This window comes from Cetorhinus maximus, chromosome 28 (genome assembly GCF_964194155.1).
Source record: "Cetorhinus maximus chromosome 28, sCetMax3.hap1.1, whole genome shotgun sequence".
Classification (NCBI taxonomy): Eukaryota; Metazoa; Chordata; class Chondrichthyes; order Lamniformes; family Cetorhinidae; genus Cetorhinus; species Cetorhinus maximus.
In genome coordinates, this window is record NC_135906.1 from 13,066,122 (window position 1) to 13,083,874 (window position 17,753).

The 17,753-nt window shown below is 51.8% G+C and overlaps 1 protein-coding gene across 1 annotated transcript in view; it reads left to right on the forward strand.

Annotated features, from left to right (window-relative positions):
• Window positions 1-9,878: 9,878 nt before the first annotated feature.
• Window positions 9,879-17,753, forward strand: part of LOC144668758 (adhesion G protein-coupled receptor E3-like) — a 68,054-nt gene continuing 60,179 nt past the window's right edge. The window contains exon 1 of the mRNA XM_078531089.1: window positions 9,879-9,909. Within this exon, the coding sequence (XP_078387215.1) occupies window positions 9,879-9,909 (31 nt within the window). The remainder of the gene's footprint in view (window positions 9,910-17,753) is intronic.

Here is a 17,753-nt window from a genome sequence, read left to right on the forward strand (position 1 = left end):
GTAAAGGGGTAGGGTGGGTAAGGGGATAAAGGGATAAGGTGGGCAAGATTTGTGGTAAGGGAGTGTAGGGTGGGTAAGGAGCTATGTGGGTAGAGTGGGCCAAGGTCTGTGGGTAAGGGGGTAGGATGGGTAAGGAGCTATGTGGGTAGAGTGGGCCAAGGTCTGTGTGTAAGGGGGTAGGATGGGTAAGGAGGTATGTGGGTGGGGTGGGGGAGGTGTGAGGGTAATGGGGGTAGGGTGGGTAGGAAGTAAGTGGGGTGAGTAAGCGGGGTGTGTGGGTAAGGGGGTAGGGTGGGTAAGGGGGTAGGTTGGCAGCTGCGTAGGGTGGTGAGGTCGGGGGGAATAGAGGGGTAGGGAGGGTAGTTGAGTGGTGAGTTCGGGTCAGGTCAAGTTGGGGAGAGTCAGTTGGTGGAAGCTTGTCAAGTTGGGTTGGGAGGAATCTGGGGAGTCGGTGGGGGGGAGAATGGGGGAAGCTGGGTGGTGGGGGCTGGTGGGGGTGTCGTTAGGGAGGAGTTAGGGGGACATAGGGGAGTCAGGTGGTGAGGTTGAGTCAGGTTGGGTCAGGGTGTGAGTTGGGGGGGTCAGGGAGGGAGTTGAGGAATTGGGGGGTGAGTCAGGGGGGTCAGATATGTAGTTACCCAAGAGTTAGAAAAGGAATTTTCTGTCTAACATTTCCTGGGTAACTATCAAGGCAAGTAGGTGGGAACTATCCAAAGCTCCTGACTCTAGCTCAGAGCGGGGATCTTTTTCAGATGGTCCAGGGAGCAGGGGAATTGCCCATCGGAAGTTCAAAATTCCCGAGCAATTCCCAGGGAGTCATTGCGTTGGGACCTCCAAGGGGTCCCATAGTTCATCTTCTGGGATTCGTCTGGTCTCCGACTATCCAGAGACTGGAAGACTTGAGCCATTATAGAGTGGAGAAAAACTACTCCTAGAGGTATTTCACTGGAATCCATCATTTCTTCTTTCTTCATTGGTCACCCGACATTTTCAACATTTATTTCATGTATCCAGAATTGACGAGTTCTGTTTGCATCTCTTCAATCCTTCCTCTATAGTGTTCTGTTTTTTTAAGCTCTTAATGGTGGTGAGCCTCAAGAAGGGTGCAACTGGTCTATAAGGTTAACGTCATAACCTAAGTATGCCAAAATCCACAGATAACAATCGTTGGTTCCTGTCGCATTGGGCTTATGTCACTGATAGCTTAATATGTCAACAATGTCACAACTCTCAAAGTGGACGTGTACTTATTTTAAAATTGAGAGGCAGAGGGCCAAAGCTCAAGGCCCCTATTGTGTAGGACCACCAGCAAGATGCAAATGGATAACGAGAAGATCAGGAAAATGAGGAATTAACGATTGGCGATGCTAAGTTTGTGGTATAGCTCCTAAAGATTGTCCAACTCCTTGTGAAGTCTTGAAGTTCCCCAGCTCCCGGTTTCTCACATGTGATCGCATCTCACTGACTGATAATGTTACTGTTTACTGATGGGGGATTTCCATCGTTTGACCATTGGCACCTGTCCCTGGATCCTAAGCTCTGGAATTCCCTCCCTAAACCTTTCTGTCGCTACCTCCCTCTTACGATGTTTCGTAAAACCTAACTCTTTCACCAAGCTTTCGGTCATCTGCCCTAATAACCTCCTTATGTGGCTCGGTCTCACACTTTGCTTGGTGGTCAAGTGCCTGCAGATGTTTCCTTTTTATGTTGATGGTGCTAGATAAAGGCAAGTTGTCCTCCGTCGTTCCCAAGATAAACGCAACTTTAAAATATTAAAATTGGAAACTGCGGGGGTGGCGGGGAGAGGACTGTCCATGTAAGGGAGCAGCGCTCAAGTCCAGCAAGCGTTCAGTTGTTCTGAGGATCTGACACAAAGATAGTTTCGAAGCAACTGGAAGGAAACCCTATCAGATCTGACGGTTCAAGCGTTTTTAGTTAGATACTGGCTGGAATACAAATACTCTGCGCTGGTTTTTCAGCTTGGCGTGCGGGTCCGACCCGCACGAGCGTGAAATAGCAAGCGATGATGTCGGCCGACGTCATCGCGCACGCTCGTGATATCTCAGTCAGCGGGCACGCTCAGGGGTCAGCAGCTGCGCGCCCACCGGCAATTCAGAGGCCTGTTAGGCCCCATTAATAAATTAATTAAAGTGAATTGCTCCCTGCCCGTCCAATCTTACAGTTGGCGGGCGGGCGAAAAGGCCAAGCGGCATTAGGATTTTTGAGGAAAGCTCAACGGGCAGGCTGAGGTTTCCGATGTTAATTTTTTAAAAAAAAATAATAACATTTAAATCTCACTTCTAACATGTCCCCACTCCTGTGACGGAGCCACATGAGGGGGGACTTGTTTCCCTTCATTTTAAAACCTTTATTTTTAATAATGGAAATCTTCAGCTCCCTGAGGTTGCTCTCTGCCTTCACCGTGCGTTCCTGTGCGCCTGCGCTGATTTACACTCTTGCCCTCCTTCCCCCCCCCCAGCCCCCAACACCCCAGCGGCGCTCAGCGTTTCAGCGCGTGATTCACGCTGGCTGCCCGCTAATTGGTCAGCCAGTGTGAAATCACGGTCGGGGTCCGATTGCGGGCAGCGGGACATAGTGCAGCCACTCCCAGGTCCACCAGCCACACCCACACGACAAGGGGAGCATCCTTCCCCCTCTCTCTCTTTCTCTCTCTCTCTCTCTTCCTCAGCCATTTTGTTGCTTAGACCTCAGTGCATTAATGACACCATCCGTAGCCCATGATGGCATTTATACAAGGCTGAAACTTCTGAGCTCAATGTCCAACAAAAGTATATTGAATATTGAACTTGGAACATAAAATTCTGTCTCTCACCGACAGCTCTTCCCCTCAAATCCCAGCTCCCGCTGCTCTTCCCGAATCCCAGCTCCCACTGCTCCTTCCCGAATCCCAGCTCCCACTGCTCCTCCCGAATCCCAGATCCCACTGCTCCTTCCTGAATCCCAGCTCCCACTGCTCCTCCCGAATCCCAGCTCCCACTGCTCCTTCCTGAATCCCAGCTCCCACTGCTCCTCCCGAATCCCAGCTCCCACTGCTCCTTCCCGAATCCCAGCTCCCACTGCTCCTCCCGAATCCCAGCTCCCACTGCTCCTTCCCGAATCCCAGCTCCCACTGCTCCTCCCGAATCCCAGCTCCTGCTGCTCCTCCCGAATCCCAGTTCCCACTGCTCCTCCCGAATCCCAGCTCCTGCTGCTCCTCCCGAATCCCAGCTCCTGCTGCTCCTCCCGAATCCCAGCTCCTGCTGCTCCTCCCGAATCCCAGATCCCACTGCTCCTCCCGAATCCCAGCTCCAGCTGCTCCTCCCGAATCCCAGCTCCCACTGCTCCTCCCGAATCCCAGCTCTCACTGCTCCTCCCGAATCCCAGATCCCACTGCTCCTCCCGAATCCCAGATCCCACTGCTCCTTCCTGAATCCCAGCTCCCACTGCTCCTCCCGAATCCCAGCTCCCACTGCTCCTTCCCGAATCCCAGCTCCCACTGCTCCTTCCCGAATCCCAGCTCCCACTGCTCCTTCCCGAATCCCAGCTCCCACTGCTCCTCCCGAATCCCAGCTCCCACTGCTCCTCCCGAATCCCAGCTCCCACTGCTCCTCCCGAATCCCAGCTCTGGCTGCTCCTTCCTGAATCCCAGCTCCCACTGCTGCTCCCGAATCCCAGCTCCCACTGCTCCTCCCGAATCCCAGCTCCGGCTGCTCCTGGTGTTTGTCACCATGAGATGAAGAGCCGAGCAGAGGCTAATTTCTAAAATTTTAGAAACTGGACCATGGCCTTTTGAAATAGCTGAAGCCATGTCTGTCTGTGACCCTGAACAGGAAGAGCTACCATGGCAGTATCGCAGAGACTTGCACCTCATTATCTCTGGAGTGATACTAACAACCCCTGTGGGCTGCAGAGACCTAATTCAAAGAAAACTATATAAAGGCCATCTGCATTTCACAAGCCAGGCCTGGCCAACTGGAGACTCTTCACCTGCTAGGACAAAGGACCCCACAACCTTCTTTTCAAGTCTCAATGGTTTGAACGTTTAACAATCTCAGGAACCCAGACAAAGGGACACACACCCTTTATCAAAGCCAGAGTGGAGAGGTGGGAGCCATGTGATGTGACCCTCTAGCTGGTGGAACCAGTTATATTGCCTTGCTGTATTAAAATCTCAGTCTGCCATTTTACCATTTACACGAAGCAGCACAGAAAAGGAGCTTTGCCCATGTTGAAATTCCTGGCCCCATCCACTGAAACTTTTGTGTCATCACCTAGCAGACTGATCCATCTCTGCGTCCCTATCCCATCATGGAAGTCAACTTGACTGAAAAAGTGAATTATACAGCATCAGTTTTTTGCCTGCCAACCTCTGTGAAGGAATACACCATTGAATTTCGATTCTGGACTCTGGATCCACGTGAAACAATAATTATTCTCTCTGCGGTCTTTGCCCTGTAAATCTTACTTTTCTCTATCCCTCTTTTACTGCATGAGTGCACAGGGGGGCTACATTGCAAACCTCCTCCTGCATTTGAGCGTGCACAAGTAAACTAACCCTCTGACTTCACCCTATCTCAAGTTTGCTGTGGGGTCACTTATTGAGATTGGATCACACCAAAACCGAGGGGTTAGGAAATATGCCATCACTCAGAAAGGGGGAAGCCAACCAAACCACCTTTCCCTTTATGGGTGGGTGGCGAGAGGACAAACCTGTCCGGAACAAGCCCATTATATAGTTATCAGGCGTGGCCATTTCCAGCATGGAAAGCTATCAAAGTGCAAGTCTATGGGCATTGTTCTCTGAGACTTCCCCATACCAGTGGAGCCTTTCTGACTAGGACAGCTATGGATGGTCATTTCTCAATGAACATGTGAGGCCCCAACAACGTTGTGGGGAATATGGAAAAAGTTGATCCAGGACTCAAGCAAAATTCACACAGATATCCTCAGGGAGCTTTACACCGAGAGTCATAGGTCGAGGGTTAGTGTTGCATATTTAATATAATTGATTTGCGTCAGAGCAATGCAGGGGTGATGCAAGTTTCCAAGTGTTTATTTACAAGTCTTTAAAAAATAATAATCTTTCCAATCATAAAATGCCCACACTCATGCTTACAGCTCAGCTTCTGTCATCTGTTTACTTTGCTTGGACTCCACATCCAGGCTTAACCAATCGAGCACTGTGAGCATAGATCGGTTACCAGACTGACATAATCAAACACAAAACAATCGAACAATTGAACACTACAGTTGGAAAGCGCCCACAGTGGGGATCATTTTAACTTGGGAGATGATTGAATTAATTGTGCACTATATATTATAGATGTATTAGTATATATATATATATATATATATATGTATCCCGACTTTGCTTTCCATGAGATAAATGAATGGAAAATTCAATATTATCCTACATCAATCTGTGTCTGATTTGACATAAAAACAAAAAACTACTGCAGATGCTGGTAATCCAAAACAAAAACAGAATTACCTGGAAAAACTCAGCAGGTTTGGCAGCATCAATGCTGCCAGACCTGATTTGACATTAACCTGTTTCATGCCATCAGCTGAAGTAAATATTCCTCTGCAGAGTGCATGCACAAAAGCCACCAAGGCGACAAGATAAAAAGCTGAAACTTCACAGAGATATAGCGAGTAGTGGAAATAACTGGGCTGCGCTGTTCTTGAGTTTGGGTTGGAGATTCCACTCATGACTAATTCTGAAGTACACTGCTGATAACTGAGGACGTGTGATTGACAGCTTTCATAGCTGCCATGCAAGGTTAATGCAGGGCAGGGATGTCATTCATCCCACCCCACTCAGCCCTCCATGAGAGACTGCAGCTTTCTAATGTCACACCTACTCCCAAGCAACTTCTCCTTGAATGACTCCAGGGCACCCCTTGTGGTGGGCGTTCTGAATCACTCGGCTGGAAAGTTTCTCAAAGGGGTAATTCTAGCACCAAGCTGTACCTTGTACCTTGGGTAAGCACCGGTCTACCAGACCACATCAAGGTTTCGGGCGCTCCATTCTTGCAATGGTATCTGCCTCCTGCCTTTGGCTGGATTTGCTGTGCTCCCTCAGGCCCCACCCACCACCAGCCAAGCAACACCCAACCCCCACCGCCCCCCCGCCCACCATCGTCTCACTGCCCCCCTCCCCCAACCAACGTCCCTCCTTTTCCTTCTCCCTTCCTTCAGCATACTCACTGCAAGAAATGAGGACCTTTAATAAACGTCGCTAAGCAGTAATTGATTCTCTCTCGCCGGAAGGGCAATTTCTAAACAGGCAACAATTCCAATCAGTCCCTGGAAACATCAGGATCGCTTGCTTCAGGCTTTCAGGTTGGCATTCCTATGTTGACAGGATGGCGTCTTGTGCACTCCCTTATTGCTGTAAGGGTTTGGAAAGAGTCGGGAAATGACCCTCAGCGTGACATAAACAAAAAGATTGACCCCGAGCAGGCTGATGAGCAGTGTGGGGAGATGACTACCCTGCCATTTTGGGTGCTTATTTATTTATTTACCTATTTTTTATTCATTCATGGGATGTGGGCATCGCTGGCTGGGCCAGCTTTTATTGCCCATCCCTAATTGCCCCTTGAGAAGGTGGTGGTGAGCTGCCTTCTTGAGCCGCTGCAGTCCATGTGGTGTAGGTACACCCACAGTGCTGTTAGGGAGGGAGTTCCAGGATTTTGACCCAGTGACAGTGAAGTAACGGCCGATATATTTCCAAGTCAGGATGGTGTGTGTCTTGGAGGGGAACTTCCAGGTGGTGGTGTTCCCATGTGTCTGCTTCCCTTATCCTTCTAGATGGTAGAGGTCGTGAGTTTGGAAGGTGCTGTCTTAGGAGCCTTGGTGAGTTCCTGCAGTGCATCTTGTAGATGGTACACACTGCTGCTACTGTGCGTCAGTGGTGGAGGGAGTGAATGTTTGTGGATGTGGTGCCAGTCAAGCGGGCTGCTTTGTCCTGGACGGTGTCCAGCTTCTTGAGTGTTGTGGGAGCTGCACTCATCCAGGCAAGTGGAGAGTATTCCATCACACTGTTGACTTGTGCCGTGTAGATGGTGGACAGGCTTTGGGGAGTCAGGAGGCGAGGTGCTCACCAGAGGATTCCTAGCCTCAGTCCATTGGTCAGGAGAGTTTGAACAGGTGATTGACACTGGCTAAGCCACTAGCACCCAGAGAAAGGGTATGTTAACGAGTGCTCGGTGACAGGGGGCAATGCTGGTGAGGCGCTCGCCTAGAAGCAGCCTCCTTCAGATGGAAGACAAACCACAGGAATGGGAGGAAGACTGAGGGATGAGTTCCATAACACTTTGGGTGGAATCGTCCGGTCCTGTTGGCAGCGGGCGTCATGGCGGACGGGGGGAGGGGGCTGATGGGGGGGGTACAACTTGGTGGGAGGAGCAGAAATCGGGATCATCCGATGGTGTCTGATGGGATGCAAAGTAAATCCCGACCGGAAACATTCCCCCCCACACAGGATTTACCGTTAACGCTGGTGGGAACACATGTTGGCCCAGAACATGCCTGGGCAAGGGTGGCGTGTAGAAATCGAGACTTACCATTAGTCCTTGTTCTGGCATTGGCAGGGGGTAGAACGAAGGTATCGGGGGGGGAGGCGTGAGGTTGGGAGAGGGGAGGAGGAAGAATGGGGGGAGGAGGAGGATGCAGCAAGTGGGGAGGTAGGCAGAAGGGGGAGGATGATGTAAGGCACGGAGTTCGGTGGGGGAAGGAGTTTTGGGGGGGAGGGTGGGGAGGTGTCCGGTGGTGGGGGGGGAAGGGGGAGTAAGGGTGGAGGAGGGAGTAGAGTAGGGGGGAGATGTCCAGGTGAATGTGCAAGGGAGGGGTCTGTGGAATCGATGACTGCCTCCTGGGGACCGGACTGAGGGTGGGTCTGGTGAGGGAATGGTGAGTGTGAGAGGGGGCAGAGGGAGCCTGTAGGGTGGGAGGGTGAGGGTGCATCGGCAGCAGTAGAAGGGGCAGCGAGGGTGGTTGGCGGGGACTCGGAGACAGGCACGGACCCTGGGGGTGGGAAGGAGGAGGTCGGGGGGGTCAATGTGGATGGGGGGTGGGATTCTCAGGGAGGTGGGGAATGTGCATGTTCACCTGGACATCCTGGAAAGACAAGGGTTTGGGTTGGTAGGTGACAGTGGGGAGGTGGAAGGTGATGCCAGGGGGGTCAACAGTGATTGGGGAAAGGACATGAGTGACTGGGGGAGGGGAAAGGACCAGGGAACTAACAATATTCTTCACTACCAACATGGTTGTCAAACTCGAAAGTGACAGCGCTTACCCACACACTCCACCAGCGCAGCGACACACACCTAGGGCGGGCACAGGTCTAGAGGTCGTCGTGTTGGACGGGCACAGGTGCTGCATGGGAGTGCGGTCAGTGGGTGGGTGGAGATGTGGGTCAGCTCAGGTGGTCAGCTGAAAGGGAACCCCAGCAGGCAGCATTACAAATGCTCGGCACCGTGAGATGAGTGTGATGGGTGGAGGCTTCGTGTGAGTGGGAGAGAGCTTACACCAGTCTCCGAAAGGCCCTGCCACACACACACACACACACTTCTCCCTCCAGGATCACCTGTGAAACGCTAGTGGCAAGGGGCGGGGGCGGGGGAGGGGGTGGGGTGGGGGTGCAGTGGGAGGACTCATGAAGCCTGTCAATGGAGCTGAAAGACCCCATTCCACATTATTCACTCAAAGTGAATATATTTTCAGATTATAAAGAAAGAAAATGTGTTCATCTGCAGAACCACTTGTGATCAGAATTTCTTAACTTTTCTAGGCCTGCCACTTCTTCTAGGTGCTGCCCTGACATCTGCAGCAGGGGTGGAGACAGCCTGTGCAATGGTTGGCCCTGTTGCCTCTGATGATTTTGGTGTGTGTCCTCTGGAGAGCCGAGGCCTTGGAGCCCCGACTTGCTTTGTCTGTCCTCCTGTGTGGGCCAGCTGCACCATCTGCAATGTCAGAGGACGAGGTTGAGAGGGGGTCACAGGCAAAGGGGACTTGGGGGGAGAGGACAACCTCTGGGATTCCTGAGTGGATGACCCAGGGGTGTCCAGCTTCCGTTCCTCCTCCCTTCGAGTGCCTGAGGTCCCCAGCCTGACTCCTTGGGCGATAGGAGCACCTGGAGGGAGGTCAAGGTGCCTGTTTCCCTCTCGCGTGGCCACTGCAGGAACTCACCATGGTTACTGCGATGGAGTGCAGGTCTGTGGGCATCTCCACGTTCCGCTGGACCAGGGTCTCCATGGCATCCGCCATCCTTCCCAAGGAGACCCCCGTACGTGACATGTGGGCACCACTTCATCAGAGAGCAGGTGGACGCATTCGAATGATTCCCATGCCACTCTGTTGAGGGCTTCCAACACCTCCACATGATGTTCCCACACCCTCTGCTGACTCTCCAGGACGAGTTGGAAGGTCGAATCCAGAGGCTCGTTGTCTGACCCAAACCTCATAGATGTCTCTTCCCCAGCAGGCCTCCGAGTTCAGCTTGACTGAGCCTGCCTCCTCCTGCTGTGGACTCGTGCCCATGCGGTGACCACCAGATTGCATACCCAAGCCTGCTGTAGATCTAGGTCCCACCGAGGTGTGTGTCTTGGCACTGGTGCAGGGTGCAGGTAAGTGCTGTGAACAGATCTTCCGGGCTGCTTATTTCCACCTCTTCACTGGAGGAGGTGTCCTCTTGGCTGCAGATGAGGACATGGATGGAGCTGAGGGACTGGCTGGCTGAGGGTGTCGATCCTTGGCAGAGCTCCCTGAGAACCAAGTAGAGACAATTAGTGCTTGGCAGCAGAGTCACAAACAGGAGGGAGAGCACTCACCTTTGTGTTGAGGGAGGGATGATGTGGTGCAGGATCCTCACGAGGATGTTCACCGCCGATCTCACCAACACTGTAGGTACGTTCCACGTCCTCACCAGTCAGTGTGATGGCACACTCCTCAAAGTGAGTGAGGGGCCTAATGTGGGCCTGGCCTGGCCTGGGACCTCTCCCTGCTGTTGTGAGCCAGCTTCTCCTGCATGAAAACAGATGGAGAGAGTGTGAGCAGGACGATGGCACTGAGTGGAATGTTTGTGTGGTGAGCAGAGCCATGGACGGGATGAGGACGTGAGCTCGAGAGGGTATAAGTCTGATGGAGATGTGAGGGTGTGTGTGAGAGTTAGTGGTGTTGTTCCTTGAGGTGTGAGATCCCTGTGGGTGTGTGATGGGTTTGGGAGTGTGTGAGTTGAGAGCGATGAGGTGGTTGACTTTCCCTGGCGGAATGGATGAGATCGTTCATCCCCTTCCTGCACTGGGTGGCTGTCCTCCAGTGTGCTGCAGTGGTGCTGACCACCACTGTCACCGCCTCCCAGGCAGGATTGGTGACTCTGGTGGACCCCCTGCGGCCAGAGCGGGGGGTAGAGGACATCGCGGCGGCTTCCACTCCGTCCAGCAGGTGCCCCAGGGAGGCAGGTACCCCAGAGAGGCAGGTACCCCAGAGAGGCAGGTGCCCCAGAGAGGCAGGTGCCCCAGAGAGGCAGGTACCCCAGAGAGGCAGGTACCCCAGAGAGGCAGGTACCCCAGAGAGGCAGGTGCCCCAGAGAGGCAGGTGCCCCAGAGAGGCAGGTACCCCAGAGAGGCAGGTACCCCAGAGAGGCAGGTACCCCAGAGAGGCAGGTGCCCCAGAGAGGCAGGTGCCCCAGGGAGGCGTCACTAAATCTGGGGGCTGCCGTCTTCTTTGCTTTCAGGGCCCAGCTGTTGCCTGGAGTGGTCCTGCTCTGTAGACGTGGTGCAGGCTGCGCTCTGATGCGCTTTAAATATGGCGCCCGGAGTGAGGAAGCGCTGAGCTCACGGCCGGGGGCGGGGGAATCCGAGCCCACCCACCAGCGATCGGCGTGTTTCCCGCGAATACATTATTAATGAGGCGGGATGTGCCAGGTAGGGAACGATACGGCGCAAAAACCCACCATGGCGGCCGGCGGGTAAAGCGACTTTTTTCCCGCCCACTGCCGCACTCAGCGGCGATTCCGCCTCTCGACTGGAGAGCAGGATGCTTCCATCACAGACTACTGAGATCAACACACTCTGTGCCTACTGTCTGTGCGCCCTCTGACATCGGCAAACCACTCTCAGCCGTCACATCTGTCCAATCAATGAATGCATCATGTCTAAACCATTGCTTCTTAATAACCTTCGTCAACTATCGTCACATCTGTCCAATCAATGAATGCATCATGTCTAAACCGTTGCTTCTTAATAACCTTCGTCAGCTATCTTCACATTGCCCACAAAGAGTCGACTGCCTATCTTTGGTGTCTGTGGCCCTTGACTCTTAAATTTTACATCACTGGCTGACATGGTGCAGCTTCAGGGCTAAAGGAGAGCAGGCAAGAAGCACAAAACGTGGCAAACGCTCTCCAATATGCCCCCATCGGCTAATTGCACGGGCTGATTCCAAAGTCTCCGAGCTTGCCTAATCTCACAGCTAGCCGTGTGGGCCCAGGGCAGAGGCTGCAGTGCACTGCACAAAGAGAGTACAGAGGCAGTGAAGATGACACAAGAAATATCTCTACAGATACGGGCAATCATAACCGTCATCAAAGTCTGAAAAGGTTAATCACAAGTGAAATCTTTCCATAGAATCATAGATTAGTACAGTTCAGAGGGAGGTCATTAAATCCATTGAGCTCCAGCTCTTTTGAAGGAGAATTCAGTGAGTCCCGCTCTTCTGCTTTTTCCCCCCCATATCCCTGCAATTTTCCCTCCTTGATGCGTTTTTCCAATTCCCTTTTGGAGTCTAAAATTTAATTGGTTTTCAGCAACCCCAATTGTTCAGTGCATTCCAAGTCCGAACCACCCATCGATCAGAAGAGATTTTCCTCAGATAAAAGCAAAAAAAAACTGCGGATGCTGGAAATCCAAAACAAAAACAAAAATACCTGGAAAAAGATTTTCCTCAGGTTGCCTCTGCTTGTTTTACCCGTCACCTTAAATCTGGAAAAGGGGAGGCGAAGGGGTGATCTGGGTGGAGGTGTTTTAACATTATGAAAGGGTTTTAGTAGAGTAGACGTGGGGGAGGTACTTCCACTTGTGGGAGAATCCAAAACCAAGGGGCCATAAATATCGGATAATCACAAATAAATCCAGCAGGAGATTCAGGAGAAACCTTCTTTACCCATCGGAGTGGGAAGAAGGTGGAACCCGTTACTGCAAAGGCTGGCTGAGGTGAATACACTGGCTGCATTTAAGGGGAGATCAATAAGCACTTGAGGGAGAAAGGAGTGAAAGGGTATGGGAATAAAAGTGTTAAAAAGAGTGGGAAGAGGATCACATGGAGCACCAGGATGGACCAACTGGGCCAAATGGCCGGACTCTGTGCTGCAAATTTGATGACATGTTATACAGGGTCAGGCGAAACAGTACCAAGCCAGTGTTGATGCAAACCAACGCAGTAAAAACAATTTGCCTTCCTCCTGTGCTCACAGCAGCAGCCCCCCTTTTGCTTTCAGCTCAGCTCATGCCTGGGTTCCACTTGTTGAGCGGTTCTGCTTTGAGTTCTTTATATACGTGCTATTTTGAGACGCAGGAAGGGTGACGTTAGCATGACTGGGCGTTCCAGAACCATGTGCGGAAACTTGCCAGGTTGCGAAATCTTGCAGATTGCCCTGCAGCGCGAGAGCGAGATAGAAAGGAAGACCTTGCACGTGTCCGGCACCTTTCACAAGCTCAGGGCACTGCAGAGCACCTTGCTGCCAATGTTGAAAAGCGCAGGGGCCCTTTTTCAACATGGAAAAGGCAGCAGCCGATTTGGGCCCAGGGAGATCCTACAAAGGAGGGGACCCACGGACTAAGGTTAGACCAAGGCGCGCCGAACTCAGATGTTGCGATTTCGAGGTTTTGCCTGGCAAAACTATGGGCGGAATGTTCCGGAGCTGCCGCAGCGGGGGCAGGGCCGGACAATGCGGCGAGCCAGCCTAAAGTCCGGAAAGTTCCGGCATATGTTTCTCTTTCCATTATATTTTGAGTTGGTCCAATTGATTGAAGTAATAAATGTTCCTATTTGAACTTTTGGTGGGAAATTCCTATTTGGCCTTTTGGTGAAAATTCCTATTTGGCCTTCACAGGTTGGTTCCTTTAGCCTCGAAACTCAGAGCCAAACATCTCCTCCCAGCCGCCATCTCACCAACAAAACAAAACCCTGCCTTCGCCACTGATCCCTATAACATTCAAGTGAGCCTGACCCAGGGATTTGGGATTGGGATCGCCATGAAGGAGAACTGGCTGGTGGATGTCCTAACACCCCTAAGCCCTGAACCCCTTCCAACCCTGCCTTTGGAGCTCAGCCTATCACCGAGCGTTCAGATGTCTTACACGGAGCTCTTTCCCCAAGACGGCGCACGTCTTAAATGATCTCCACACCGGGTATCATTCCCCATTGCTCCAGCGGTATTCCCTGGTGGAGAAGAGCCCCATGCACTCTCCAAGCCGCTCTCATGCTCGCTATGTCCCTCAGTGCTGTGCTGTGGGAGCCCAGGGTCCGCCTCTTGTTTAAGCGCAAGTGGGATGAGATAGTCCTAACCGGAAAGGCCGAACAGGCTTCGAGCCTTTACTCCGGGAAAGAGAAAGCTGGGGGCGGGGGTGGGGAGGTGGTGACATAATATTAGCCTTTGAGATCATTTCGAGGTTCAATGGGGCAAACGTAGAGATATTTCAACTTATGGGGGAGCCCAAAACTAGCGGTCATAAATATAGGACAATCGCCACCAAATCTGATAGGCGTAAGAGAAACGTCTTTACCCAGAGGGCAGCTGGACTGTGGAACTCACTACAACCTGGAGTGGTTGAGGTGAATAGGGAATAAGGGGGGGGGGGGGGGGCTACAGGATTAGAGTGATTACGGATGGGGTGAGATGAAGGAAAGTGAGAGAAAGCTCATGAAGAGCATAAACACCAGCACAGGCTAGGTGGGCAGAATGGCCTCCTTCTGGGTGGTAAATGAAATGTAGGCCAGCTTGAAGCTAGATAGGAAAAAGCACAAACACCTGTCAAAACCAGGAACGCCAATCTCTCTGAGGTTACTGAACAGGAAGTCAACAATTGTGCACACTTATGAGGAAGTCCCTTTATAACTCAACCCTCAAGTTGTATGCAGTGAAGCCATCGAGCTGGCTGGGGCAGCACACTGTTGCCTCGTTTTAACGACCGACACCAGGCGAAAGGAGAAATAGGCTGTCTCCTCTCATCGATCTTACCAAAGTGTGGGCAGGTGTCTGGGTAGAAGGTGATAAAGCGGCTGTGTCTCAGTGAGTAGCACTCTCACCTCTGAGTCTCTGGTTTCAAGTCCATCCCCACTTGCAGCACAACACCAAGGTGGACGGGCCCAGTGCAGCACTGAGGGAGTGCTGCTCTGCCGGAGGCGCTAACCTTCCGATGAAATGTCTCCGACGGAATAAGAGATCTCACTGGGCTGTTTTGAAGCAAAGCTTGGGATTTCCCCCAGCCCCTAATGACCAGGACACCTCCACCAACACGTCAAAACAGACTATCTGGTCGCCAACGTGTTGCTGTTTGTGGGGGGTTGCTGCAGGCAAATCAGTTGCTGCATTACGGCAGGGGCTACACTTTGGACACACTTGATTGGCTGTAAAGTGCTTTGGATGTCCTGACAGCATGAGAGGGTGCTATAGAAATGCAAGTCTTTCATTATGCCTTAAAAGTGCAATGATCAAAAGTGAGGGCTGTCAGAGCTGGGGAATGGAACACAACCTGAGTCCCAGTACTGAGTGGCACTAGCAAACATTCCCACAGTAACTGTCTCTCTGTTCCCACAGTCAACTGGCAATATGTCTGTCTAGTGTCAATGTGTGGAGATTTATCCCTGTGTGGAAAATCGGAAGGGCATTTTGAAGGGAGCATCGAAAAGAGAAATTTTCAGAATGGTGTTAGGGCGCTGTGCAGAATGACAGAAATTAGGGTGCTACACAGAATGCCGGAACAACTATTACCCACCACAACAAAAACAGAAATACCTGGAAAAACTCAGCAGGTCTGGCAGCATCGGCGGAGAAGAAAAGAGTTGACGTTTCGAGTCCTCATGACCCTTCAACAGAAGGGTTCTGTTGAAGGGTCATGAGGACTCGAGAAGTCAACTGTGCTCTTCTCTGCCGATGCTGCCAGACCTGCTGAGTTTTTCCAGGTATTTCTGTTTCGGTTTTTGTTGTGGATTTCCAGCATCCGCAGTTTTTTTTGTTTTTATCTCTGTTATTTCCTACTACAAACCTACCATGGATTGTTTTCTTTACCACTGCAGGCACGAATTCGGCAGAGGTTTTGTTTTACAGCCAGCAGGAAGAGAGAGGCTTTCATCTCTTGAAACCATCCCTGCCTTGAGTCCAAATACTGAGGTGTAAAAGGATAAAGATAAAGGGAGGTTTGCATTGATATAACGCCATTCATGACCACAGGACGTCCTAAGGCAGCTTGACAGCCACTGAACTGTAGTCCCTATTGTAATGTAGGAAACCTGGCAGAGAATTTGCACGCATGGCAGCAAAACCCCCACAAACAGCGGTGTGTGATGTGACTAGATACTCTGGGGTGTTGGTTGAGAGAGAAATACCACTCAGGGCCCCCAGGGAGGACTCTCTGCTGCTCTTCAAATAGCACCACTGGAGGCTTTACATCCACCTAACAGGGGAGACAGGGACCTGCTTTAATGTCTCATTTGAAAGGTGTCACCTCTGACACCGCAGCTCCCCTTCAGTGCTGCACTGGTGTGTCAACCTGGAATTTTGTGCTCAGGTCAAGGGTGGGGGGGCCTTAAAGAGGAAATAGAGATGGAGACACTGGGGCGTTTTAGTGTGGAATATCCTGCCCTTTGGACGTGGGCGCTTTGGACCACTGGTGATGCTCGTGGGCATGTGCAAAGGCACACGAGGGCAGTCAGGAAGAGAAATGTTGAGATTTGGGAGAGGTAGAAGGTTGTAGAACTGAAGGAGCTGGGGAGGTGGTGATGTCATGCCAGGATTTAAATATGTGGATTCAAAGAGTAAATTTGAGGTGCCGTGGGAGGGGGTTGAGGTGTAGGGGGTGATGTGGAGGAGTGGACCAGGGTGTCCCAGAGGGAACGATCCCTGCGGAATGCCGCCGGGGGGGTGAAGGGAAGATGTGTTTGGTGGTGGCATCATGCTGGTGTTGGCGGAAATGGCGGAGGATGATCCTTTGAACGCGGAGGCTGGTGGGGTGATAAGTGAGGACAAGGGGGACCCTATCATGTTTCTGGGAGGGAGGAGAAGGCGTGAGGGCGGATGCGCGGGAGATGGGCCGGACACGGTTGAGGGCCCTGTCAACCACCGTGGGTGGAAAACCACAGTTAAGGAAGAAGGAGGACATGTCAGAGGAACTATTTTTGAAAGTGGCATCATCAGAACAGATGCGACGGAGGCGAAGGAACTGAGAGAATGGGATGGAGTCCTTACAGGAAGCAGGGTGTGAGGAGCTGTAGTCGAGATAGCTGTGGGAGTCAGTAGGCTTGTAATGGATATGGGTGGACTGTCTATCACCAGAAATTGAGACAGAGAGGTCAAGGAAGGGAAAGGAAGTGTCAGAGATCGACCATGTGAAAATGATGGAGGGGTGGAGATTGGAAGCAAAATTAATAAATTTTTCCAGGTCCAGACGAGAGCGTGAAGCAGCACCGAAGTAATCATCGATGTACCGGAGAAAGAGTTGTGGGAGGGGGCCGGAGTAGGACTGGAACAAGGAATGTTCCACATACCCCATAAAGAGACAGGCATAGCTGGGGCCCATGCAGGTACCCATAGCCACACCTTTTATTTGGAGGAAGTGAGAGGAGTTTAAGGAGAAATTGTTCAGTGTGAGAACAAGTTCAGCCAGACGGAGGAGAGTAGTGGTGGATGGGAATTGTTCGGGCCTCTGTTCGAGGAAGAAGCAGAGAGCCATCAGACCATCCCAGTGGGGGATGGAGGTTTAGAGGGATTGGACGTCCATGGTGAAGAGGAGGCGGTTGGGGCCAGGGAACTGGAAATTGTTGATATGATGTAAGGTGTCAGAGGAACCACGGATGTAGGTGGGAAGGGACTGGACAAGGAGAGAGAGAATGGAGTCAAGATAGCAAGAAATAAGTTCCGTGGGGCAGGAACAGGTTGATACGATCGGTCTGCCGGGACAGTTCTGTTTGTGGATTTTGGGTAGGAGGTAGAAGCGGGCTGTCCGAGGTTAGGAGACTATCAGGTTGGAAGCTGTGGAAGGAAGATCTCCAGAGGAGATGAGGTCAGTGACAGTCCTGGAAATAATGGCTTGATGTTCAGTGGTGGGGGAGGTAGGAGGAAGTGTCTGCGAGTTGACGCTCAGCCTCCACGAGGTAGAGGTCAGTGCACCAGACAACAACAGCATCACCCTTGTCAGCAGGTTTGATGACAATGTCAGGGTTGGACCTGAGAGAATGGAGTGCAGTAAGTTCAGAGAGAGACAGGTTAGAGTGGGTGAGAGGAGCAGAGAAATTGAGACGACTGATGTCACGCTGACAGTTCTCAATGAAAAGATCAAGAGAAGGTAAGAATCCAGAGGGAGGGGTCCAGGTGGAGGGAGAATATTGGATGTGGGTAAAAGGATCCGTTGAATGGGGAGAGGACTCCTGCCCAAAGAAGTGAGCACGGAGACGAAGACAGCGGAAGAAGAGTTCAGCATCGTGCCGAGCCCGAAATTCATTGAGATGAGGGCGTAAGGGTATGAAACTAAGTC